This window comes from Procambarus clarkii, chromosome 51 (assembly GCF_040958095.1).
Source record: "Procambarus clarkii isolate CNS0578487 chromosome 51, FALCON_Pclarkii_2.0, whole genome shotgun sequence".
NCBI lineage: Eukaryota > Metazoa > Arthropoda > Malacostraca > Decapoda > Cambaridae > Procambarus > Procambarus clarkii.
The window spans coordinates 11,707,416-11,734,044 of NC_091200.1; the positions used below are offsets into that span (position 1 = coordinate 11,707,416).

The window sequence follows — 26,629 nt, forward strand, 5'->3', positions numbered from 1 at the left end:
AGGACCGAGTTACTTCACAACGTATTTCAAATACAAGTAATCGCCAACAGAACCTAAACACCTAACCTACGACTAACTTTACGCAGAAATTTAATATATAATAATATTAACTTATATACGAAAACAAACAAATTTGTAATATAGAATTGGTGGGAAGGGGGGGGGGGGGAGGATGGCTCAGCCGCTTTAACGAGCCTTGCCTGAGGACGGATTGAAATGAAAATAATTACCAGGAGAGCCTAAACACCTGACATAATTTGACCTAACTATACACCAAATTCCAATTCAATGTCTCAAATTTATTATGAGAACAAATCTATTTAGAATGCACTTGGCGTTAAAATTGATGTATGCGTCTAGTGACGTTCGTGGCTTGAACGAGCATAGCATGAATAAGGGGCTACCGGCCTACTGCAGATTCCTAGAATTGCTGCCAACTGAACCAAAGTATCTTAACGTATCCATAGCCTAACTATACACAATTATCATTTACGTTAATATTAATTGATATTGGAGAAAAAATACTTCATTTGGTTACACAGTATGTTAACATTTAGGAATGGTGTGGTGTTCAAAATTGACAAGTCTGGTGTGAGTTGTTATAAATTCAGCTACTCTGAACAAGTTCCAAGTAGCACGGGCTACGGTGAGCCCGTAGTGGACTTACCTGACACAGGAGCGGTGCTGTCTCTGGTCTGGTGTGCTTGAACAAGCTTATATATAGCCTGGAGGACGGAGTGACACCAGAGCTCACTTCAGCGGGAAGGGGAGATCAGCATTTTGGGTTTGAAGGTGCCAGATACAACGTTACACGGTGCCAGATACAACGTTACATGGTGCCAGATACAACGTTACACGGTGCCAGATACAACGTTACACGGTGCCAGATACAACGTACAGGGTGCCAGATACAACGTTACACGGTGCCAGATACAACGTACAGGGTGTCAGATACAACGTTACACGGTGCCAGATACAACGTACAGGGTGCCAGATACAACGTTACACGGTGCCAGATACAACGTACAGGGTGCCAGATACAACGTTACACGGTGCCAGATACAACGTTACACGGTGCCAGATACAACGTTACACGGTGCCAGATACAACGTTACACGGTGCCAGATACAACGTTACACGGTGCCAGATACAACGTACAGGGTGCCAGATACAACGTACACGGTGCCAGATACAACGTACACGGTGCCAGGTACAACGTTACACGGTGCCAGATACAACGTTACACGGTGCCAGATACAACGTTGCACGGTGCCAGATACAACGTTACACGGTGCCAGATACAACGTTACACGGTGCCTGATACAACGTACAAGGTGCCAGATACAACGTTACACGATGCCAGATACAACGTTACACGATGCCAGATACAACGTTACACGGTGCCAGATACAACGTTACACGGTGCCAGATACAACGTTACACGGTGCCAGATACAACGTACAGGGTGCCAGATACAACGTACAGGGTGCCAGATACAACGTTACACGGTGCCAGATACAACGTACAAGGTGCCAGATACAACGTTACACGGTGCCAGATACAACGTTACACGGTGCCAGATACAATGTTACACGGTGCCAGATACAACGTACAAGGTGCCAGATACAACGTTACACGGTGCCAGATACAACGTACAGGGTGCCAGATACAACGTACAGGGTGCCAGATACAACGTTACACGGTGCCAGATACAACGTACAGGGTGCCAGATACAACGTACAGGGTGCCAGATACAACGTACAGGGTGCCAGATACAAAGAACAAGGTGCCAGATACAACGCTCGTGTAGTCAGTACACTACAAAGGTATCAGGTACAAAGGTGTCAAGTACAAAGGTGTCAAGTACAACTGTGTCAAGTACAAAGGTGTCAAGTACAAATGTGTCAAGTACAAAGGTGACAGTACAAATGTGTCAAGTACAAAGGTGTCAGTACAACGCTGGTTTCTACTGACTGGAGGTGGTGGAAACTGCTCTTGTAGAGCCGGATGTGACACGGTCACTATTCGTGATAAATAGTTCATTTATATTTCATGTCCAGCTTCACCAGCAAAAAAAAAGAGTAATTGTAAATTTTCTTTATCCCCTGAGGGTTGAGTTTTTTTTGGGGGCAGGGAATCAAAATATACTGACATTACAGCACTTCCCCTCTTCCACCACCACTACTAGGGTAAAACTCCCTCTCTTAGTTTGTTCATCCTGTCACTTGTATCCAGATACTGATGGATACTGTTACTTGTATCTGTCTACACCGCTATATTTTGGTGAAGACCTTACAGATTAGGATGCATCTAGAGGTACTGCAGGATAATAAGAATCGACTTTGAGAATGGTCCCGGACGGACCAAAACGTCGTCGTCCCTTCACCTAGTGTGTGGTCTGGTCATCAGATACTAATGGGTTGTTCAACCTGGCATATCTAGAAGCAGCTGGAACTCTTCTTTCTTAAAGATCGTCAAACAGGAACCTTTACTAACCAACCACTTTGGCCGGACGGTAGAGCGACCGTCTCGTTTCAAGCAGGTCGGCGTTCAATCCCCAAACGTCCAAGTGGTTGGGCACCATTCCTTCCCTCCCATCCCATCCCAAATCCTTATCCTGACCCCTTCCAAGTGCTATATAGTTGTAATGGCTTGTTCTTTCTCCTCATAAGTCCATTCCATTCCATAACCTTTATTCGTGCTTGGGTTGTCTTGCGGGTGTAAATTGAGAGATGCTTTTAAGAACATCATCTATATTTGGCAAATATTGTTATCCTAACACGAAACAGATTTGGTATACTGTACATATTTGTAATGTCTCTTAGATAGGTTCTATCTCGAGTAGTTGTACAAAGCGATCAATGTCCCATCTCTCGCGGTAGATTTTGAACTGTCCGCTTCTATCCCGAATCTCCAAGGGAACGTATATCTAAGATTGATTCAGGCTATTTCATTTTATCATCTTCGACCATTCGTGGAGAATTATTAAGGTTGGTGGTTATAACAGTCTTGTACAGATCCACTGACTTGTTCCTTCCTCTTCCCTTTGTTCTCTAGTCACGGCGTTGTTGTTTTAATAAGTTATATTGGTAGCCAGAACATTTGTTCACGCATTGCTACTTCTTTTCTTAGGCACATCTGCATTTATGCAGCTGCCTCGTAGACTGTTACACAGGGTTACATAATTCGTGTCTAGGGCTAGATATGTGATGCTGAACGTAAACCATCTTGCAGGATGGTGCGTCAGTCATACAGGGGGCATTATAAGGACATAATTTCCACATATTCTAAACAAGAAGGACTGCACAAGAACGTGCTTTTCCCTTCACTAATTGGTTAGCATTTTCACCGCTCTCGATTTAGGAGACTCCCTCTTGGTTTCCATTCACCTGGGCTGAAGGAGGCTCGAACTGTGGACCCCACGTGTGTGAGGTTGAGGCTCTATCGACCGAGCTATTGAGTAGCCCTTCTTGATTTGTTTTTGAAAACCTTCTAGTACTCAAGTCTGAATCAACAGCGCTCCTCTTGTGCTCCCTCCTAAGGTCTCGCAAAAGCATGACAATGGCATTGAGCTCTGCTTGCGTTAAGGGGGCATCATGTTTCTCAATCCGTGCTGTTCCCACTTTTGCTTTCAAAGGCATTATACTGTATCTCTAATATCAAGGGCATGCTGCATCAATCCTGCCATTACAAAGGATTAGCAAACTCATAGATTTGAGCTAGTGGTAACGTGTGGCTAATTACAACCTGTTAACAACGCTTAGGTAAGGAACAATAGCAGCAGCAGGCAGGGTTGTGGAGGAGAGAGGCGGCACACGGTGAACACGTGAAGAATGAAAGGAAGGATAGTAACAAAAAATGTAGATGGGAAACATTGGTTGATTTAGGGGTATGGCGAGCGACCAATAGTGAATGATGGAAGGGGGAGGTGTGAGAGGCGTGGGAGACGTGGGAGAAAATTTACAAATGGGTGAAGGATATGGAAGAGTAGGAATGTGGGCAGAGTGGTATTGTCCTGGGTTGTGGGGTCAGCGTTTACTATAAATATTCTATAATCAATTGAGTAGTTGAGGATTGAATTGTTAATTCATTACCTTTCCAGGGTATTCGTTTTAGTAAGCTACATGGGCTCTATTACACACAGAAATCACAATATCGTGATGCATCAATGAACAAATCCACAAGGATTTGAATTGAACACAATTTGATTTGAACAAATCCGTGACGAGGATTCGAACCTACGTTCGAATTACTACGATTAAGGCAGCGTCTGGGATCATCTCGGACGTAGGTTCGAATCCTCGTCACGGACCTTGTGGATTTGTTTATACATGGGCTCTTTTCCTGGATAGAGACTCTACCCCCACGGCAAAACACCCAATATAATGTGCTGGGAATAGGGAAATTAACAGGAACAAGAACAGAAGAGGTGGGAAGACTGCATATTTTTGGGTTACCAGAAAGCTTTTGACACATTACCCCTTAGGAGACTAGTACATAAGTTGGAGATGCAGGCAGGAATAAAAGGGAAGGTTCTTCAATTTCTTCTCTTAGGGATAAGGTAATACCTAAGCAACAGAAGACAGTGAGTCACTGTGAAGGGTGTTGTTTCAGAGTGGCGAGGCGTCACTGGTGAGTTCCACAGGGTTCACTCGGGACGTATCTTGTTACTGTATATGTAAATGATCTCCCAGAGGGAATATATCGTTTGCTCGATAGAAAATAGATCTCAAGGTTTGCTGATGATGAGAACATAATGGTGAGGATTAGGACAGAAGAAGATAGCAAGAGGCTACAAGATGACCTAAACAAACTGAAGGAATGGCCCTACAAATGGCTGCTAAAGTTCAACACAAATAACTGTAAAGTAATGAAGCTAAGTGGAGGCAGCAGGAGGCCAGACAAAAGGCTCAGAATAGGAGATGAAATCCTCCATGAAACGGACAGAAAAGGATCTAGGAGTTTATATCACTCCGAACCTGTCACCTGAAGTCTACATCAAAAGGATATCATCAGTGGCGTATGCGAGGCTGACTAACATCAGAACTACCTTTAGAAATTTGTGTAAGGAATAATTTAGAATCTTGTATACCACAAATTTAAGACCAATCCTGGAGTATGCTGCTCCAGCAAGGAATCAATACTCTGTCAGACATAAGAAGAAGATAAAGTTCAGAGGTATGCCACTAGACTAGTTCGAGAACTAAGAGGTATGAGTTACGAGGAAAGGCTACGTGAATTGCATCTCACGCCGCTGGAAGACAAAAGAATTAGGGAAGATATGATTACCACATACAAAATTATCAGGGAATTGACAGGATAGATAAAGACAAATTATTTAACATTGGTGATACTCGCACAAGGGAACACAGGTGGAAGCTGAGTACCCAAATGAGTCACAGGGACGTTAGAAAGAACTTTTTTCAATGTCAGAGTAGTTAATAAATGGAATGTATTAGGAAATGATGTGGTGGAGGCTGACTCCATACACAGTTTCAAATGTAGATGTGATAGAGACCAATAGGCTCGGGAATCTGTACACCAGTTGATTGACAGTTGAGAGGCGGAACCAAAGAGCCCAAGCTCAACTCCCGCAAGCACAATTAGGTGAATACACACAATCACAAATATGTACATATACACACAGGGACACATGCAGACGTATACATACAAGCACTCACGTATGTAAACACTAAGGCATTCAGGCCAGCTGGTGGTGTTGGAGAGTCAATAGAGGAGATACTTGAGCCAAACCAACCACAACTGAGGCCTGCCTGTACATCATCGCCCACTGATCAATCCCCCACCATACTCTTATGCCAAAACTTCAAACAGCATTGTTCATTCACATTATTCTTTTATCCTCAAAATGCTACTGGACAGCCAACACAAGAGACCATTAGGATACAAAGGACAGATGTCAGTGCAACCGATGATATATGAAAGCTGTTGTTAAGATTCGCTACTAGGAACAAAAAGTTCCAAGTAGCACGGGTTATGGTGAGCCCGTAGTGGACTTACCTGGCACAGGAGCGGGGCTGTGTGTCAATACGAAGGCGGCATAGGAACAATGCCAGCATTGCAAATGGCTTTCAAATTATCTCTCAAATTGTGCAATTGATAATCTGGTATTGCTCAGTCTAATCACAAGAGTGATGACAACGGCTTCACTCGGTAATTAACTTTGGCAATTAACCAATTTATCATTTAACTGGTTGATACGTTTTATCATTAAGTTTTCACTGGTGTTCTATAATTAAAGTTTAAGAACTTCGAATGTTTTTATCTGTACAAATTTATGTCTGTACAGTAATAAAACTTAAATATGTAAGTCTTTCGAATAAAGCATTATCTAGCGAATGTCTTAAAGAGGCACCATCGGAATATATATGTATGGTCTGTGATCCATGGTTCCAGGCTGAACAGTCTATGGTCCATGGTTTTAAGCAAATCTGTGTGTGTACAATCTGTGGTCTCCAAGTATAACTATCTGAATGGTTTGTTATCCAAGACCCGATTCATATATATCTGCTCGGTCTCTGGTCCAAGCTTCCTAGCATATATATCTATAAGGTCTGCGGCCCAGCAAGCATTGCTGACAGGGTAGAGAGGCAACCGTGCAGGCCGGTAGGAACTGGTTCGCACTGTCGCCATAACAGTGTTGCTCAATGTGTGTACTATATATGTATTTATGTATGTATAAGTGTAAGTGTTTTCTACTATTTGTTTGTGCCTGCAAGATCGAGTTGTTAGCTCTTGGACCCCGCCTTTTTAGCAGTCGGTTGTCGTGTGTGTGTGTGTGTGTGTGTAATGTTAGCAGATAAAATGGTTTGCTTTTAGCGTTTAGTAAATACACATAAGGTGCTTTTGGCAGGAGAGCCAAAAGCCCCGAGGTCTTATTCAAAGGCCTTTCGCTTTTTAAGGTATTATGTTGGTTTATTCAGTATGCAGGAAGATTATGCTATCCACATTCAGAATTAAATGATATGAAAAAGGAATAGATTCATGAAGAATAACGCAATTCTCGCTGCCCAGACAAGCTGAAGCACGATAGGATTCACAAATGCATTTACGTGCCTATTATCGCGTCACCAGTGTTGGTGACGCGACATTAGGAAATCTTCCACTGCCACTCCCAGAGGTTTCTACCACCACATTTTGGTAGCGGAAAAATATTGTCTGCACCTGTTGGTCACAAACACCCATATAATACTCTCTCCTAAAATTGAAATTCTATCTCCCGTCTGTAGTAGAAAAGGCTTAGACAAGTGAAAACATATTATACACATTAGGTGAGAAATACTTTTACTTTTTCAGTCGACCAATCGGCTTCGTGCATGTGGTAAACAAAAGAGGAACGAAGTACGGAGGCGAGCCAATGGGGAGCTGGTTTTCATTCCTGCATTTGAAAGGCATTGCGAATCTGTAATTGCCATCGTCAGTATTGTATTGGAAAGCAATATTTTGATTATATGCCTTTAGGCAATAAAACCACGAGCACTAATACATCAAAGTTGAAATCGAATGCATAATTCAGGGCTTTATCCCGCTACTGAATCGCGAATTCACCAGAAAGTTAAGCCAAACCGGCAGGCATTCGAACGCGCGGCCGCCTGCTAAACTGGGTTGTGGGTGCGTGACGTCGCGAGGAACAGCTGATCGCTCCTCACACACCAGCCAGGGCGACGGGCGGCAGCGGCTCCCACCCTCCACCACATATCACCCCATATCTTCCAGAAATCCTGCAAGATAGTCGTGGATGATGGTGTCGGCGGGCGGCAGAGAGTGTGACGCATCGGCTGAGGAGTGGTGGAGAGCCATATTTGAAGGCGTGGAGGTAAGGGAGGTGTTGTGTGAGGTGCTCTTTGTTCCTAACTGCGCAGGTTGGCTCCGTGGCCGGGCGCAGGCCCTGCCTGGGTGCGGTCCGTGATGCTCGACTTTTTGTTAATATTACGGCCACTCGGGCACGGTATTTTGCTGGATTTAATCCTCCCTAGAGCTATTTATTGAAAGGAAGCTCTGTAGGAAGTGTTATGTATTTGCTAACGTAAATAGGCGTTTTCTTGTGATGTATATGTGAAGGGTTGCTTGGTTCTTAAAGGCTGGTGAAGTACGGCTGGTAGGGAGCCCTTGTTGGTGAAATGCCCTTTTTGTGTGTGCTTGGAAGTGTTCTGCATAACTAGCCTTCACTGATTTGTTTTAAACTTGAGTAACTATACCGTCCACTGCATAGTTTTTAAGTCATGTTCAGATTTTTAATTATACAGCTGGTGACTTGGTAGTAGCATTTAGGGTAGGGGGAACTTTTTTTAAACTTGCTTGCTTTTACTCGTAACTACCTTTTTTATAAATTCATTCACTTTATATAAATAACTTGTTTATTGTTGGCATTCCTTGACAACATCTGGCTTTCACCCAAGATAATAAATCGTACATTTTGGTTTGTGCACATCTCCTCGAGCCCATGCTCCATAGTTTGTCATAAAGGTCAGTACAAATGTGTACTGAATGATACCCGTCATGTTGACTTCAAATCCTATTTGAGGATAAAAAAAGAAACTGATTGGATCTAGAAAATAGTGATTGGTAGGCATGTTTTTGTATAAATTGTAGGTATCGATTTGCCTCTTAAGAAGCCACTCTAGTGTAAAAATGTTTGTCACTAAAGAATGTGCCTTTTGAAAAGTAAATAAGACAATGCTAGGCAGTAGCTGAAGCGAGACTGGCAAGTAGTATTGCAGAAATTGCCTTGACGTAAGGCACAAATTTTTACCCACCCTGCTTAACGCAATTTTCTTTCAGTAGCACAGTGCTACAGTCTTTCTGGCTTACTTCCTTCATTTATAATTACTTCCTGTTGTACAGGGAGTGCATAAGACTGCATATGCATCTTGATTAAGTGTTTCAATTGGTGCTATGTAACTAAAAATTTGTGGAAAGGTTTCGAACTTTTTTTTTTTTTCTTTAAATTGTGGCAGATTGGGTAATGGAACATTAATTGGTAATTTTCTGCTTCAAATTTTCACAATACAGTGAAACTTGTATATTTGAATTTGATTTCATTTTCAGGCCTATTGACAAAGTATGCAGTTTAATTATGAACAGAAGGGAACTAACGCATAATAGATAATTATTCTTGACATTAACAACTTTCCAGATTTACTTGATACAAGAATGGAGTGCTAGCTGTATCTTTATAAAAGTTTTGAAGGTCTTGTTTAAAAAAGTAAATTTTGAATTTCATATAACTTATGTTTTTTTCAGCATATATTTGCCACAGGTATCATGGTCATTCCCAACCCATTGCCTCGAAAGTTTCTTTAAAAGTCGGAGGAATATACCATTGAGGGAGGTGGTGGTGTGGATGGATAGCTTTGAAAGTGCACTATGGGCTCTAGCCTTGTTCGTGATGACAGATGAGGGTTTGGACCTGTTCACGAACTTGTTACAAGACTTGTGTTCTCACGGGCACGGAATAAACAGCCCAACCAGAGGTTCTAGTAATCATAGACTTAAAGGATTGGATATGGGTGAACGTCTTGATTTTTCCCATGACTAAAATGGACACTTATTAGTGTATTGAGTAAATCTTTAATTTACATGTGTAAAAAAGAATTTTTCATCTTTGTAGAAGCACACATCAAATATGAATTTTAACTAAATCCAGCATTGCCGATACTAGGCAGTATCTGCTTGTATAAATTGGACGGCACTTAATGTTAGCTGAACATTACTATAAATATTTGTATTCCTTTTTTCAAAATTTATTTATAATCACACACATAGTAGGGACGTTCTCTCAGTTTACAAAGACAAGGATTTTCTTGTCGGCCACTCTTAAAGGTGCTTTTTTTTCTGGTAGTTACCCAATTAAAAGAAACTTTACCTTCTGAAATAGATTGACGTGATAAGCGTTAACTGTAACATTAATATTTAAACAAAAAATATGGTATTTAATTTCACCTAATTAAGAATAAATATCTTTCTTGGCTGTTACATCTAAGCAAATGTGGCTTAAATAAATGTCCCAATACTTTCCTAACCTCCAAAGATCCGGTAAAATAATCTAGCTTCAAAAGGCTAGAAACTGGTGGTCAGGGATGTAAAATACTGTAGATTCCTTCGAAGAGGAGCTAGAATGCAAGTGTTGCTTAGTGTGTGTGTGTGTGTGTGGGGGGGGGGGGGTGATAAAGGAACATAGTAATCAGTGTTAACGACAGGTGTGCTCTTGCCTGTAGCACCCCAAACTTTATGGATGCTAGTAAGGTATTAACTGAACTATACTTTATTGGATACGAAAGATGCGTGCGAGAGCTTACTCCCCGGCCTTGTATTTGCCGAGGTTGTCAGAGATGTATGTTGGAAGATGCCTTAAACAGGGATGCATGATTGCATGCTGGTAGGTTGGATGACGAGAAAGTTTTCCAAAACCAGTACATGTTCATTAAATCATGGCAAGAGCCCACGGGCCTGTAACCTTGAAAACCCGCCCCGCCCAGTGCTACCAACACGGAGCTTGTTTCAACGTAGTGGGTGGTGGCTTTATGTGTAAGGAATATTCAATCATCTTCGTGAATATATTGCAGAAATTGCGTCATATCATGCTTTGGGAAGTGCTTGATCGTGCAAATAATACTGGTTCTTGTTGATCTAGCCAATGAGGTATGAGTTTGAAAAGGATGCTACCCCCCCCCCTCCTTTTTCCCCTGACAAATTCTAGTTATCTGGGGGGGGGGAAAGGATAGAAATGTCGAAGCGTGAACGCAGTTTAGTGTGATGCACAACGGTGGAACTTGATACAGTACTGTATCTCAGTTTTGCAGAATGTATTAGTAAAGTTAATCTAGAATCTTTTGACGATAGTAGTTTCGGTTGTCATTCCCATTTCGCGTAAACTGACTTCTTTTCTCCCAGTAATCTAACATTAAATATACAAGGCACTTGACGGAAACAAAGAAGAAAAAGATTTAAAAACTAGTTTTCGCCAAGTTATGAAACCTGTCTTGCTTTCCCACCGACCTTTGGCAACACTAGATTCAAGGTGACTTTGGCGCCTGATACCAGATGTTGCCACTCTGTTGCCCAAGATTTAATTTTCACTCTAGAGCTTTCACGAAACTTTGCCGGAGGTGCTCAAATAGTTAAATTTAGTGATGTTTATGATGCTTGTGGATGACATCGAAGCTGTTATTGTGAAAATGTTTTTCATGGCTTGTTGTTGACTTGGGCGTCTGCCATAACAGGGAGAGTTGCCAGGTAGTCTCTGAACTTGCCTGATTTGCTTGCATCTGCCTCCTTGCTTTTATTTTTCTTGCTGTTAAACTGCTGATACATAAGATGGTGTTTACTTACCCTTGACCTTTCGTACTTTGTAAATGTGAATTTGATAATTGATATTATTGGAGATACTAAAAGCGCGCTTCTTCGTGATGTTGGCTGTCACGAACCTGACCTGACACTTGCAAGTATAACTAAGATACACAATTAGATAAAGGTTATTAAGGGAGGGGGCAAGAAGAAAATGTTAGCTGTAAGGCTTACAGAAGGTAGGGAAGTTTAATGGGAGGGTGGTCGGGCGAGTATTGGCAACACTTGGCGTGGATCACGGCGGGTCATGGCTATATTGATGGTGTCCCAGCTGTGACAACACCCCCAGGCCACACCTGCATATCCCTCTCCCCAGGTCACACCTGCATATCTTCCCCCCTCCCACCCCCCTCAGGCCACACCTGTACACAACCCTCCCTCACACCCACCAAAAATCTTCCCGTTCAGAACATACCTTCGGCCCCATAGGAACGTACGTCCCTATGTGGGGCTCCTGATGGCTGAATGGACAACGCTTTAGATGCGTAGTCCAGAGGTTCCGGGTTCGATCCCCGGTGGAGGCAATGGGCAAAAATGTTTTTCTCCCTGATGCTCCTGTTACATAGCAGTCAATACGTACCTGGGAGTTAGACAGCTGCTACGGGCTGCTTCTAGGGGATGTGTAACAAAAAGGAGACCTGGTCGAGGACCGAGCCTAGGGGACGCCAAGCCCCGAAATCATCTCCAGATAACCTTAAGGGGTGGGGGGTTAACTACCAGGAGAAAGCGCCAAGCCATTACGACTATATAGCATTACGACTATGAGGAGGTTTCAGGACAAGGGTGTGGGATGGGACGGGGGGGGGGGAGGATTTTTTTTTCTACCACAGACGTGGCCACATTTACAATGCTAACCAGCATATATACATTTTCTTGTCCTCCATGGACAGGGTTAGAGATGTTAAACATATAGTTAAGGGATTTATGGAACAATGAACCACAGAAGGTGATTTGGTGCTTTCAAGTTAAAATGCCAAGTTAATCTACATACGTAAACACATAGATTTACGTCTGCCCTACATAGTGTTCGATGTGTCTTTTACATAGTCATTAATGTGCAGGGGAAGGAATGATGCCCAACCACTTGGACTGTCAGGGATTGAACGCCGACCTGCATGAAGCGAGACAGTCACTCTACCGTCCAGTCTCGGGATGTATTTGTTATTGCTGACGGTGCATGAAGTGCACGAATACCCTCAACATACCGATTTTAAGATATTTGGATTAATGGTGTGTGTGTGTATACATATCTAAAGTGCAGTGTGCTGGCATCTCATCCACGGCTATGAATACCTCGTGCAGGTGTTACGCTAGAAGGCTGTCGATGTTGCGCGCACAATCGCCTCGCGGAATAACCATGTTCAATAAAATATTACGATCTGTTTAACTCTGCTGTAACTTAACGCTTTCATCACCACCACCACATTATATTAATGCAATGTTGCCGGAGTAGTTCCTTCCCCCCAACCCCCAGGACAAGCTGAAGGACTTCAACCCCATTCTCTTCCCTTCTCATTCCGGTAGTAAGCGCAATACTTTGTGAACATTAACTAATAACCGTATTCCGGACTGCGCACGTCACTGCCTTAATACTGCCTTCTGTAATCAAGCTAAATACTTGTTTTACTTTCCTCTCGTTCGGTAGTCTTCGGCATTTTAACATTTAATGCCTTGATACGTTCTGGTTTTCTCGTTATTCTTGGCTTATCTATCTAGGCTAAGTTTCCCTGAGGATACTACCCCAGCCAGCGCCTCTCGCAAACACTTGACCTGGAAAATCTAAGACATTTCGCTTCAAGCTCTTCGTAGTGTGCGCGCGCTCCAATGACGACTAGGCTTTGCGAAGCTTAAGCTAGTTGCTCCGTGAAGTATTGTCTGAGCAAAAGTGAAAATTTCCAGAGTGAAATGGACAAGCTGTAGCAGGAAGTGTATTGATGGGGAGAGTTGTGATGGATATGTGCGTTTGCGGGTGCAAGCAAGGCTGCATACTAAGGAAGTTGCCAGGAAAGCCTTCACCTTCCTCGCTGAACAAGTAGGTATATCTGAACTGACTCCAGCTCAGAGTCGTTGGTCACGATTAGCAAGAGTAACAGGTGTAATAGTTGGTTTCTTAATGCCACGGGACTACAAAATTACTATTGCCGTCATCAGTATAACTGGTGATAACGGCAAATAACAAAACGCCAACGCACAAAGGAATTTCCAGACGCCCAGCAGAAGCAGACGTGCCAGAGTGTCTGAAAGCAGTCGAGCGGGGTCAACAGCACATGGTCAATACAGGAAGTGGTGCGTGGGGCCCACGTCAACACATGCTGTTTCTTACTGCGTAATTTTGCCCAGTAGGGTAAGTTAATTGGGCATGTCTGATATGCTGTGTCACGTGTTTGTGTCGTTCGCTTATCAATGTGTTGCTTTCCTGATAATGTAAGAACACAGGTTTGCCGTGTTCAACTTTATCGGTGTGTATATTCCTCCCACTTTGGGGGGGGGGGGAACAAAAAGTACACACCCACTTACTGTGGGCAACTTCATGGTGTGGGACTGACGGGTGGCGAATACAGATTTCGATTTTCTTTTGAACTTTAAATATTTATTATGCGAATTGATAGTGTGTACACGCTCCTTAATAGGGATGACGTATAGATTGGCGGACAGGCTGTAATCATCGGCTCTTGCGCCTGTAAGCTAAATGTAGTTTTTGGAGGCTGTTGAATCTTTAATGGCAGCGAACCTTTTGTAGTGAACACACTCGAGGATTAAAGGGACGAAAAGCATAAAGAAATAACCAAAGGCTTATAAGCTGGGCGAAGTAAAAGACGTTTGGGATGGGGGCGATGAACGAATATACAAGAGACGCCTATGAACAAAGAGGAGGGGGAGACTGACGGTCACACAACCTTTACAACCGTACCACCATCTTGGGTTGCCTCCTGAAACCATCTGGTGGGTGGGTGGGGAGGGGTAGGGGGGGGGGGGGATGTGTGTGTAATGTTAGGATTGCGCAACTGCTGAGAGGTTTTACGAGGCGTGGTGCGGGGATGGGGGGTAGCAGAGGTGGGGTGTGACGATGGGGGAGATTGAGGTCGCAGAGCACAATAGATTTGTTTGGCAGAGAAGGTAAATTGCCAAATTTAAATGCAAACCATGAACTAATGAACAATACTTATTGTTCCTAGTTCGGATAAATAAGTACCCAATTTCTATATCAAAAGTAGCAGTGAACAGACGGCTCGCGCAGTGTTTTGTGTACTTCTTCAGACATTAGAACGAACAGTTTGTGTTATAGTTAGTAAATGGAAAGCACTAGGAAGTGATGTAGTGGAGGCTGACAAAATAGTTTCAATTTTAGATAAGGAGCTCGAGAAGATCTTGAATTTCTACACAAGTAGTATATTGACGGCTGAGAAGCGGGACCACAGAGCCAAAGCTCAACCCCCCCGCAAGAGCAACTAGGCGAGCCCATCGAGGCAAACACCGCCACCACTACTGTAAACTGCTGCTCTTGGTATTATTACAGCATTACATATTGTTATTTGGATTTTTAAACGATTGTTTTTCCTTATACTGATGCCAAGAATCAAGAATTTGATAGTTCCAGTTTTTCTCCATGTTAACAATGTAAGCGAGGCATAATCCCACCTCTGCTTCAGAGTAACGCTTCATCACACTCCGGTGGGCACAATAATCAGGAATAACTTAAGTTCAACATTTGGATTAACGTAACCTTGGATATTGGGCCATGCAGAAACCCTACGACACAGTTCAGGCTATATGTATATATTATGACAATCTGCCTGAAACTTATCACATTACGTAAAGTGATTTGCCAATTAATGGCGGTGGTTGAACGGCAATGCAATCGTAAAATTTTCAAACACATACTTAAGTAATTGGTTCCCTGAAGTCGAGTAACGGTACATTAAATTTTAGCACCTCATAGTCTAACTGAAGATCGTTAACAAATGAAAGATGTCTTTGGGTGGGGGAAAGCGTAGTTGCAAGACGAATTAAGGCCAAAAGGGTCATTGATTGATTGATCTGGAAGCGTTGGTCATGCTACAGCTTCATATTGCTTTTGTTGGACCTTGTAAACAATGATAAAAACTACCTTCCTAATATCAACGCTGCTCAAACATTACACGACTGTTGCCGGCGGGGCTGCGCTGGGTCTGTGTGGCAGTTTTGGTAGCTACAGTACATGATGATCCTTCATCCAGAGGACGGTGACGGAAGGTCTTATGAAAGACTGGGAAAGACACCTGTATTAAATCCATTTATTAAAAAATGACGTCGAATCGGCGTTAATTCGACGTTTCTCAAGGATATTCTGCGCACTAGGCACTGGTTTGACGAAAGTTTTGATACAGCGTTCGCTGTCAAATAGAGCCATGTGACAAGTGAATGAGTTTAAAGTGTAAACAGAACCTACCTCATACGGGCATCTATTCGGCTACTCTTAAACTATTGCAACACTTCAGTTAATAAAGAGTAAGCACTTTGATACCAATATATCAATGTTGCACGATGGTGTTTGATGATAGGACATAGGAGTCTGTTAGCTAGCTCAGGATGGCCTAAAATGATTAAGGCGGAAAACGTTTATGGATACTCCCATTTAATTTTGGTCTGAAGGGAGCGTTTTATTAAGAAACGTCAACTATCTCGCGAGTGAAGATACTAGCATTGCAGACTGTACAGGAAAACTCCCTGGATTGTCCATCTTATCACTAATGTAATTGGAATTACTGAACTGAACCTGAAGCTATAGCAACCGAAAAGACTCCAGTAAAACGTCACTTTCAAATGCATTCTATGTTTAGGCACTTGCCAGATAATTAATAACGCAGCAACCAACAATACATTACTTAGTTATATGACCTCATGATCCTCCTTGTACACCAAATGGGAATTTGGGGAGGACTTCATTAATCCGATTAAGTATGTCATACGATAATAATTATGCTATGGAAAAGAAACCTGCCCTTACTGTCAGTTGTATAATTTCCAATTGAATTTAAGCTAAACTTATTGTGTGAAGCAGGTTGTGGGGCCTGCCCCCCACCATCCCCAACCCCTTTACCATCAGGGCCTGCCAACCGCCCCCCCCCCTTTACCATCAGGGCATAGGGCCCTGCCACCCCCCCTTTTCCATCAGGGCATAGGACCCTGCCACCCCCACCCTTGCCATCAGGGCAGGTTGTGGGCCCTGCCACACCCACCCTTGCCATCAGGGCAGGTTGTGGGCCCTACCACCCACCCTTGCCATCAGGGCAGGTTGTGGGCCCTGCCACCCACCCTTGCCATCAGGGCAGCTGCAGGAATGAAGTGCATACATGAATTACAAAGAAACGCTGCAGCGAGCCCACAGCTGTAAATGACGAGGCTAAGAATAGCATCCAATAAAGCTCCATGGCAACCGTGTGGGGGAATGGGTGGTGGTGGTGGTGTCCCTGGAGGGAGCCTCTCCTCCTTGTTGCCAGACCGTGACGTCAGCACCGTACCTTGGTGTTGGCTTGGCTTTACCCCAAATATTTTCCCCCTCTCGCTTTTGATGCCAGAATTTCTCTTAAATATTTTACAACCCCGAAAGTAGTTATTTACATAGCTGATGGAAAATTTAAGTGAGGAGATAGATGGCTTTGGCAATATTCCAATAACTTTAATGGGAAATAATATGCTTTTTCCTTTCTCCCCGCGCCTAAAATAATAGTAAAATTAGTAATGCGAGTTTATTAGCAATGAATGAAAGGATGAATGAAAATCCAACTAACGGTGAGCTAATGTGTTTAACTGGCTCGCCCCCATATACGGCAGAGCGAGGCTCGGGGAATGCACTTGGGGCAATGAATTCAGGACACTAGACTGGTTGGGTCAACGAACTCGCAAATTGAGGTCGTTTTAGAGGACTTAGACGAAGGTGAGGTGCTGGAGCCTGGGGCGGGGGGGGTCGATAAGGTCCAGTTTACCACCCGTCGTCGCCATGATGTGGACCATCGCACGTCTCGCTCTTTTATTTATTGCAGTAACTTTTGTGCAGGCCATAATTACGCTCAAGTTGCAGAGTTAGGCAATTTTATTTGCCCAACTTTTCGAACGCCTCATGATGGATATTTTACGTTTTTTTTTTCCTACATTAGGTTGCGTGTTGCATGGCAGGAGCCAAGTGTTAGATCTCGTTGTTGATTAGGGAGACTTGTACCATGTCGTAGCTCAGTCGATTAAGGCAGCGTCTGGGATGCTCTCGGACGCAGGTTCGAATCCTCGTCACGGCCCTTGTGGATTTGTTCATTTGATTAGGGAGACTTTTGCTTTTCATAGGGGGGGGGGGGACATTCTATACTTCTGTTATCTTCTTGAAAACGACAACCACTGTTTTGTTTTTGTTTAAATATTCAAGGAAGTAGGGCAGTGTTGTTGAGACTCGTGGAACTATGAACGCATTCACAGAACCACAAGAGTTCGATTCCATTGCATTGCCCCAAAAGGATTTTCTCAGGGTTTGCCTTGTACATGGCTCAACCTAGCGTGTCAGGACACATTATATGGCTCGTTTTGTATAAAACGTTACATATATTCCACTGTGATAAGTGGTTTAGTTTCTACGATATAGTAGTTGACATGATGAAGGTTAAGTAAAACACGGCAAGTTGGTTATTCTTAGGTACAAACAGCTAGGTATTATTTCTGTATTAATTCGTAAGCGCCATGTTGTGCACTGCAGTCTGGGGAACACAACTTGACTGCATATTTTCCTGTGAATGAATTGGGGGTAAAAAAACTCATTCCTGTCTCCTAGACAGTGGCGGGCACCTTGGGTGTTGTTACGTAGTGTGTAAAGTATGTGAGAGGGAGGGGCGGAGGTTGCTGCTATTGCATGTGTGTGTGTGGGGGGGGGGGATATGCTGTGATGGGGGTGATTGGAGGTAGGGGGAGGGGGGGGGGGAGCGGCAGGGAAGGACGAAACGAGGGTAAGTGGGAAGGTTATCTGGTCGTCCCCCCTTCCCCCAGCCACATCTCTCTCTCTCCCCCAACCAGTTTCACCCTCTATTCCTTCTACCACCCCGGAACTGACGCGCACATTGCGTAGTCCTACACGCTTGCGTGCACATATGCTATGCCTCGCACACTTTCACACACTCGTGCGTGCACACGCGCGAGAGAAAGTGACGTAGATAGCGCATATGATCTGTACGCGATTAAAGTGTACGAAACGTGAGTGCTATACATGCAGGTATCGTCATTTTGAAAATAAGCAGATCATATCTTATTCAGTCGATATGAAATCACTTTAAGATCTTACATAAACACATGGGTAAATAACGGCTTATTCCCTAATAAAAATACTCTTAATTCGATTCTTCCTGCGGCCCCCAACCCCCCTCCTGTGTCTCGTTCAGACAGCTGGAAGTGCTAATACTGTTGGAGGATTTCTGTCTCTTACAGGCAGAGACAGGTGCTTGTTTTCGTTAGTGAGATGATAGGAGTTTAGAGAGAAAAGGGGGGGTGGGTGGGTCTGCTGGACGGGGCCAGTTGACTTTATAGGTTTAAGATGGTGTGAAGTTTCTCCTTATTTTCAATATTCGCGATTTATTTAAACGGGATCATTTTCAATATATTTTTAGCTGGATGGATTCTCTCACTCCATCTTTATTAATGTCTTCGGCGTAGGCCTAACTGTGATTAGGTACTGTGCATGTAATTAGGCTTAATTCGTCTCTACCCTTGTACAGCTGATGCCTCTTTATTTCGCAGTCGATTCAGAATCTGTTTTGTACCAGATTCGTGTAAAATGTATCAAGATTTCGTGCACATCTAGATTCTTTCTGCTATACTTTTGGCATTCTAATTTGGATTGTCCTATTTATACAGTATCGGATATTCAGATTTCCCCGTACCCTTTTTCGCGTGTACATTCGTGTACACGCGAAAATAGTGCATCTTTACTGTGAATCTGACTTGCATGCATCAAAGTCGGTTTCATTCTCATCTTGGCATTTTCATGAATATGCTTCAGGTCTTGTCAACATTTACCTGCGTTAGGCTGCTCTTCATTGCCACTTCCCCCCCCCCCCCTTATCCCTGTTTATCTAATTTCGAAATGCCTGGCCGACTTAATGAAGTAATCGCTGAAATAAGTCTCGCTATGATTTAAATTTGTATTTTTTGTTGTATTTCGGTACTGAGGTGTATTTGTGTTATCAGTATCTCAGGTGTATATCTGGGGATTTACGGGCTATTCATGCCCGTGCCACCTTTCGGGTGGCTTAATCTCTCTCAATCATCAATCGGATCGGGATGACGTAAAGGCGGCGGTACATATCATTGTCTCTCAGCCCTTCAGGCTCCCCTCTTTCCAAGCCGTGTAGCTGAAATCGTATTGGGAAGTTAGCATTTTTATTCTCTGGTGCCTCTGTAGCGGTGCCTCTTGTTCCCTCGTTGTCATGGAAACGAGGAGTCACCCCCTTCCCCTCTCCACCATTTCCTCACCTCCCCCTTGCGCTCTATTACAAAGAAACTGGTATATTGAACGGGGAATATTTATTGCTTTGTGTGAGGATTCTGCTGTGACTGAACATTGTCGATGGTGTTTAATTACCTCTTATTGTAGATTACTGTTGACCAGACCACACACTAGAAGTTGAAGGGACGACGACGTTTCTTCAACTTCAACTTTCCTTCAACTTCTAGTGTGTGGTCTGGTCAACATACTTCAGCCACGTTATTGTGACTCATCGCCTGCATAGATTACTGTATATGTTAAATATAGGATTTCCTGCTGATATACTCTAATAATATAGAATATATTTTCCATATTTTATACAGACTATTTTACTTTCGATGCTTCCAGTTCGTGCAGGCGATGAGTCCCAGTAACGTGGCTGAGGTATGTTGACCAGACCACACACTAGAAGGTGACGGGACGACGACGTTTCGGTCCGTCCTGGACCATTCTCAAGTCGATTGTCTTGGGTCTTGTCTTGACAATCGACTTGAGAATGGTCCAGGACGGACCGAAACGTTGTCGTCCCTTCACACTTCTAGCGTGTGGTCTGGTCAACTTCCAGTTCATCCTCCACAGATACACAACCAACCAATTCTTGCTCTCCTATTTAAATAAATCTTGAATCAATTTTTTTTTTTTGCTGACAGTTCTCTCTCTGTTGTTTCAGACATGGATCGGGCGGTGGAGGGCTGTTCGCGCGAAGACCGGATTTCAGCAGTTTCAACGCCTTACCACGTCACAAAATCAACTCCTACCACATCAAGGTAGGGGCAAACCTAGTCATCTTAAACTGTTGTTTTATTTGAACTCTTCCTAATTATTTTTATTTTCTTTAATATGGTCCAGTCGCTTTCAGTGCGGTAGCGTTTTCTATGGTATAGTTATTTATCGTCATCATGTGGTATATATATATAGATATCTTATTTTTATATCTTCAGTGTACATAAACATGTTTTTATGTATATATACATATATACTTACGAAGAGATCAATTTTTTTTCTCGTGTGCCGCGTTTTTGTGCGATTTTTATCTCGCTGTCGACTCGAGGAAACTTGCTTAAACTGTAGGTGCTTGTGATCGTCGTCCCGAGAAAGAAGATGGACAAGTTAATTCAGTTTTGTTGTCAAGTCATGGACGTGTTACCAGTGATGAAGAGCTGATTTAAGTCCCAGTGAATTATACCATAACTGCTAGTCCCCAGCTGTATGCGAGACATTGATTCAAGAGCTTTAGAGCTTAGAGCTTTACAGTACAGTCTCCAGAGTTTTTCCAAAGAGCTTGAGAGCTTTATAGATCTTTAGAAACTTCGTCAACTTAGCGTTAGGCGAAGGAAGGGTAGTCGGGAAAGAGAGAGGGGGTTAGGCTTCACCCCGCTGGCTCTAAGGTGAGGCTTCGGAGACCTCAAATGAGACTTCGAGAAAGTCGCATGAGCTATCGAAAGAAAGGTCGACCCGATTCACTCTTGTAGATTCCACGAAACCCGCCGCTTGTATCTGGGAGGAAACTGAAGACAGTAGATATTGGGAAATAATTTTTGTCAGTGACAAATTATTAGATTTTAGACCAAACAAAATGTAATTACATTTTCACTTTTGAGACTTGTGAAGCATTAAAAGCTTAAGGTAAAAAGCACTTAAGTGAAATTTATGTTTGTGAAGTGATATGAAACGCATAGTAGCTATTCAAATATGAAGTGGAGTTCACAGAAGACTCAAAGTATTCACATTTTGCTCTGAGTGGATCAAATCCAGTGCAAATCATTTTTAAAATTAGAAGAAATTGAAGAGAAGTTTTTCCTTGGTTTTTCTGTGTACACAAATATGCATATTCTATACCAGTGACTTTCAGATCAGTTTAGTAATTATTTTGTCATTTTTGGTAAATTAAATTTACTGGTATTTTGATATTTTTGCTTAACATGTACCCAGAGCTAATCTACTAGAGACCGCCTGACAGCTAAAGATGAGACTAAGTCTTGTTCCTTTAAGGAAACTCTCCAAAGAAAGAAGTTTTGAAGTACTCATTTGCATATGAATTGAAAGTTACAATCTGTTCTATATAGCTAACTTGCCTGCTTTTGGTATACAGCATTTATTCCCCTTAATGTAACATTTCAGTCTGCATTAATTGAATGCATGGTTATTTTTGGTAGATAAATGACATGAACTTCCATAATTTAATTGAGGTCAGTATTGTCAATTGTGGTGTATGGTAATCTTGTTTTGTGGTACATTTATCTGAGATATTGTTAGCATGTTTAGTGGCCTTTATGTAATAAATATAGAGGATTTATATATATCCAAAGGAATTTTTATTGTGCTTTAAATAAAATTGTCCTTCACTGTATATTCTAAAATAATTCTTTGATTTCTATAATCTGTTCATCACGCTTCTCACCCACTTTTCACCAATAGCCTATTTTATTTAATCAAACAAATTTTTAGTGGCAGGGACATTAAAATACTTGCATACGTGAACCCGAACACCAATTTGTCTTATTTATTTGTTAAGGTGTATTTATTCGGGGCAGATTCCGTTGTTAGACATATCGCCTGGCTTTAAACTCCATAATGGCTAGGCTATGGGAAATAGAATGTTAACCGTAATTAACAATGGGGCTACTTGGGTATAAATTATGCGCATTTAGAATTTGTAATTTGTTCGGATAGAATTGTAACCTAGCAGAGTAGGAATTTTGCGTAGTATATGGTGATTCGTAGTAGACGGGAGAAGTGTAGATGAGGGAAAATAGTGGTTCATTTTGTTTTTTTTCTGTGGGATTTAGGGGGTGTCGAACAAATCATTTAGTGGAATAAAAAGAAACGTAAATAGACCCCGAACGAGCTCTTCATATAGAATTGACTCACGCATTCTAAAACGTCCTCTGGCGCGGAATCGCAAAATTGCAGGTTATAAGGGTGGTGAAAGCGAGAATTAAAAAAAAAAAAATATATATATATATAAAATTAACAATTTCCCGGAGAGTAATAAGGTGCTTTATTATGGCGTGTGGTGGGGTTTGGGGTTGGGGGAGGCGTTGCCAGGAATAATAAATGTTCATTTTCAGTCTCAATTTTGTGTTCTATTGGGAGGGAAATTAACTGTAGTGTGCTAGTAATAATATACAAGAACTTTTCTTTTTAAGGTGGTTGAAAAAGACGAGTATGGGCTATTATGTAGAATTAACTTGTTCCACTAAACCTTTTGAACAGTAGGGCTTCGGCTCATCAAAGAGTTCTTCCGACGAGAACGTTTGGCGGATTTCATAAGAGATTTGAAGTTGCCGGGAAAATAACCATATTGCAGACTGGAACAGACGCGGCAGATTCCTTAGAGCTTTAACACTCCGCTTTTAGACAATCACATTAAAATATATATCAAAACATTTCACAAAAAACCTTAAAGTTGGCAGACGAAATACAACGTAATGTAATTCCAGCTTCCTCGTATTATATTTTCAAAAATTTTCGTTCCTTTCACCTGCTCACTCCAGCCAGTTAATTGGTTTATGGCTGCTAATTATTGGCTTGGCACATGTGAAGTGCTTGTGGTCGTTACAATTTTTCCCGTCTGGAGCTAGGCACTAATGAAGCATGATTCACGGCCGGCGGTAGAGGGGATAGATGTAAAGCAGTAGTTGTCGTTTGTTAAAAAAAAATTTAAGGCAAGGCAGTAGTTGCTCTTTAGTTACATTAGGCTGTTGGTTACATTATTATTTGCCGTTCATATATTGGTGTACAATTATCATTTGGGGGTTGTAAGGAGAGACATATGGTGGGGAGCATCATTACCCACAGGCCAGAGTGTAGGCAGGTTATTCGTAAACAAAAAAAGACTGATATACCAATTGAGGCCTTCAGACCTTTCCCAATGGGTTCATTAGAGGTCTAGGTTGAGTAACTTTTGTCCTATCATAGCTAGCAGAGTTGGCTAGGGCAAGTGTCTGGAGTCGCCAGAACGCTGGTTAGTTACTGCATTGCTCTAAGTGATTTAATGATTGACATACCACGCCATTGTAACTTCTTTGTTTTGAATAGATATTTCTAAAAACTAATGACGTTACAAACTTGTTAGTTTAATGTAAAAGTTAATAGTTTAGCGAAGTGGCTTGGTGAACTGGTCACGGTAGACGGACTAGGATAATAATTACACTGGAACCGGTAGATGAGTCGGCGGAGTTGATAATTACAGAGGGCGTAGTAGACAAGTGGGGGTAGGGTAATAATTACACCGAGAGCGGTAGATTACACGGCTCCCACACTTCCATGCTAAACTACGCATTAATATGCAAATAGCTGTGCAAACGAGTGTAAAATTAATGAATGGCGTCTCGCGTGATTTAAGAAATTCGTAATTTGGATGGGGAATGGAAGAAGGGGCGGAAAAGGTGGTGGTGGTAGTTAAAAAGAGCAAATTTGGTAGCTTGCATTACCTAGCTGATTTTTTTTTTGTATCAGGAGCCGTTGTTAACAGAACTTGTCAAGTACATTTTATGGTTATTGTAAATGCCACTTTGCTTACGTTAGCTTTAATTTAGGATCCATCTTGATCAGCATAGGCATACACGCGTTTTCTTGTTAAGTAAAATGCAGCCTCGTCAGATTTTATTTGTTAGCATTTTTATTTATGGCGCTGTCATTTTTTCCCTCTTGTTGTCCCCCCCCCCCCCCGGGTTATTTTCCCCGTGATTGTCATGCCATCTCAAGAAGTGCTGTGGTAATATCGACAGTTTGATTTAATGATTACTTAATTTGTATGAATTTTGCGTGGTTTAATATGCAGTATTCAAATTTGTTTTACTGGGTAAACTTGTAAATCACATTGAATGTATATGGGGAAACTGAACGATTTTACAATATAAATATATATCTATTTATCAACTATATTTTTTCATTAGAATTCATGTAGACCATTTTTCTAACACTTCACGAATTTTTGGATTAGGCTACGGCCTTTTTGGAATTTATTCAAATTAATTTTGCGGCATAATTAGTTGCTTTATGAGAGCCTGAGCTCCTTTGGGGTAGCTCAGGCCATAAAACGCGGCTTCATCGGGGAGGAGGAATACGACACCGTTAAATTGAGAGAGAATAAAAACGAGCTTAACGTTGGAGAGGGTGGGGAGAGGGGAGAGAGTGTGGAGGAGTGCGTGGAGGAGTGCGTGGAGAATGGTAGAGTCGAGGACACAATGTCGGAAGGAATATCAGGAAAATAGCAGTTTAGGGAGTGATGTGAGGAAAGGGGAATGGTTGCCCGATCCCCACGCGTTTGGTTGTAGAGAACTGCTCTGGCTTATATAAAAAAAAACTTTTTAGAATTATTAATGGACTAAATGCTAAATGGCCGTTTTGTTGTATTAAATTTGTTTCATTGTGTGTTATCTGGAGAGCTGTGGTGTGTCATTAGGGGGCATTTCTAAAATATAGAAATAATTCCCAAGTTTCAACAGTTACATATGACTGGAGAGAGGGAGACGCGATTATATTATATATATAATCTATCGCCCCTTGATGATAAGGCCGAGCGAGAATTGCGCTCGTAGGTTACTGGTTTATGATACGGCTTCAGCACTTAGGATCGAGTAGACCTATTAGGGGCTGTGGCGTGAGTGATGATTGATTGATGAAGATTAAGCCACCCAAGAGATGGCACGGGCATGGATTTACCTTTCATCTAGAGGTAAATTGAGGGAGTGAAATGGAGGAGGATGATGGGGTGAGGGGGCACGGGTAGGGACGAGTAAGATGGGTGTAGGCTGTTCAGTCGCCGTTGAGGTTTTGTTATAGGCTGTAAGTTTTGAAAGGGATGAGAAATGCCTAGCCAGCGAGCATACGTTCCAGCGCGTCATAAGATTGTCAGTTGACAGATACAACCGTTCATTCCTCGTAATAGTTGAGGCATAACAAAGACGAAAATTTCGGCTAAGGTGAGTTGAAGGGTGACTGAGGGTTGTGGTCGAAGGAGATATCTCGATAACAAAGAGTGGCGCGCCAAGTGGGAAGATTTCCATTGTTCTCTTGTCTTTGTTTTTTTTTTTGTTTTTTTCTTTTTAAACTGGCTGGGTGAACTACGCTAGGTTACTGCTGCCCCACTTTCTCTTGCCTCGGGGAGCAGCTAAGAAGGGAGGGGTTATTGGCACAGCTGGCTAATTTTAGGGGAACTAATGGCAAGATGCTTACGTGCTTGGTCGAATATATGGAAAGCCTAATAACTTTTTGTATATCCGAAGATGGTTAAAGTGCGTAACAATAATTGTCCAAACGTATTTTAATTATGACGTTATATATAAACTGGTCTGGCATTTATGCTGTCATAAAGCCCCGTTTACTAGCATTTGTGGAAGACCCTATTGGTATGTGTTTGTTGAGGAAGGGGAGGGGGGGGGGATTATTATGTAGGGAATAACGCTGGCGAGGAGGATATTTGGAGGCAGAGGGGGAGGGGTTTGCGAGGTTATATGGAGAGATGGAACGGAGGTGGAGAGAGTTTATGGCAATGGGAGGGACCGAAAGTGCATGGAGAGAGAGAGATGGGAGGAGCCTAGCGGTTGGACAAGACCATCTCCCTCTCTCGCGTCGTCTATACGGAAGGGTAATCATTATCAGTAAATCTAAGCTTGATAACAAATAACGATAATTAAATTTGTCACAACAGTGAGGGTTTGTATATATTTCCTCTGGGGTCTTCATGAAATTTATCGCGTTTGACAATTTTATTATTCGATGAGGATCTTTATTAACATCATTTGTCCAGCATCT

At 42.4% G+C, this 26,629-nt stretch overlaps 1 protein-coding gene and 1 long non-coding RNA gene across 2 annotated transcripts in view; both read left to right on the top strand.

The window, feature by feature from the left end:
* The window catches only part of heca (hdc homolog, cell cycle regulator), a 95,956-nt gene that overhangs the window by 33,265 nt on the left and 36,062 nt on the right, over positions 1 to 26,629 (top strand). The window contains exon 2 of the mRNA XM_045769133.2: positions 20,538 to 20,634. Coding sequence (XP_045625089.1) covers positions 20,538 to 20,634 — 97 coding nt within the window. The remainder of the gene's footprint in view (positions 1 to 20,537; positions 20,635 to 26,629) is intronic.
* On the top strand, positions 1,098 to 11,336 carry LOC138351901 (uncharacterized). Its single transcript, XR_011222665.1, has 2 exons — positions 1,098 to 7,837; positions 9,265 to 11,336. It is a non-coding gene; the product is annotated as an uncharacterized lncRNA (long non-coding RNA).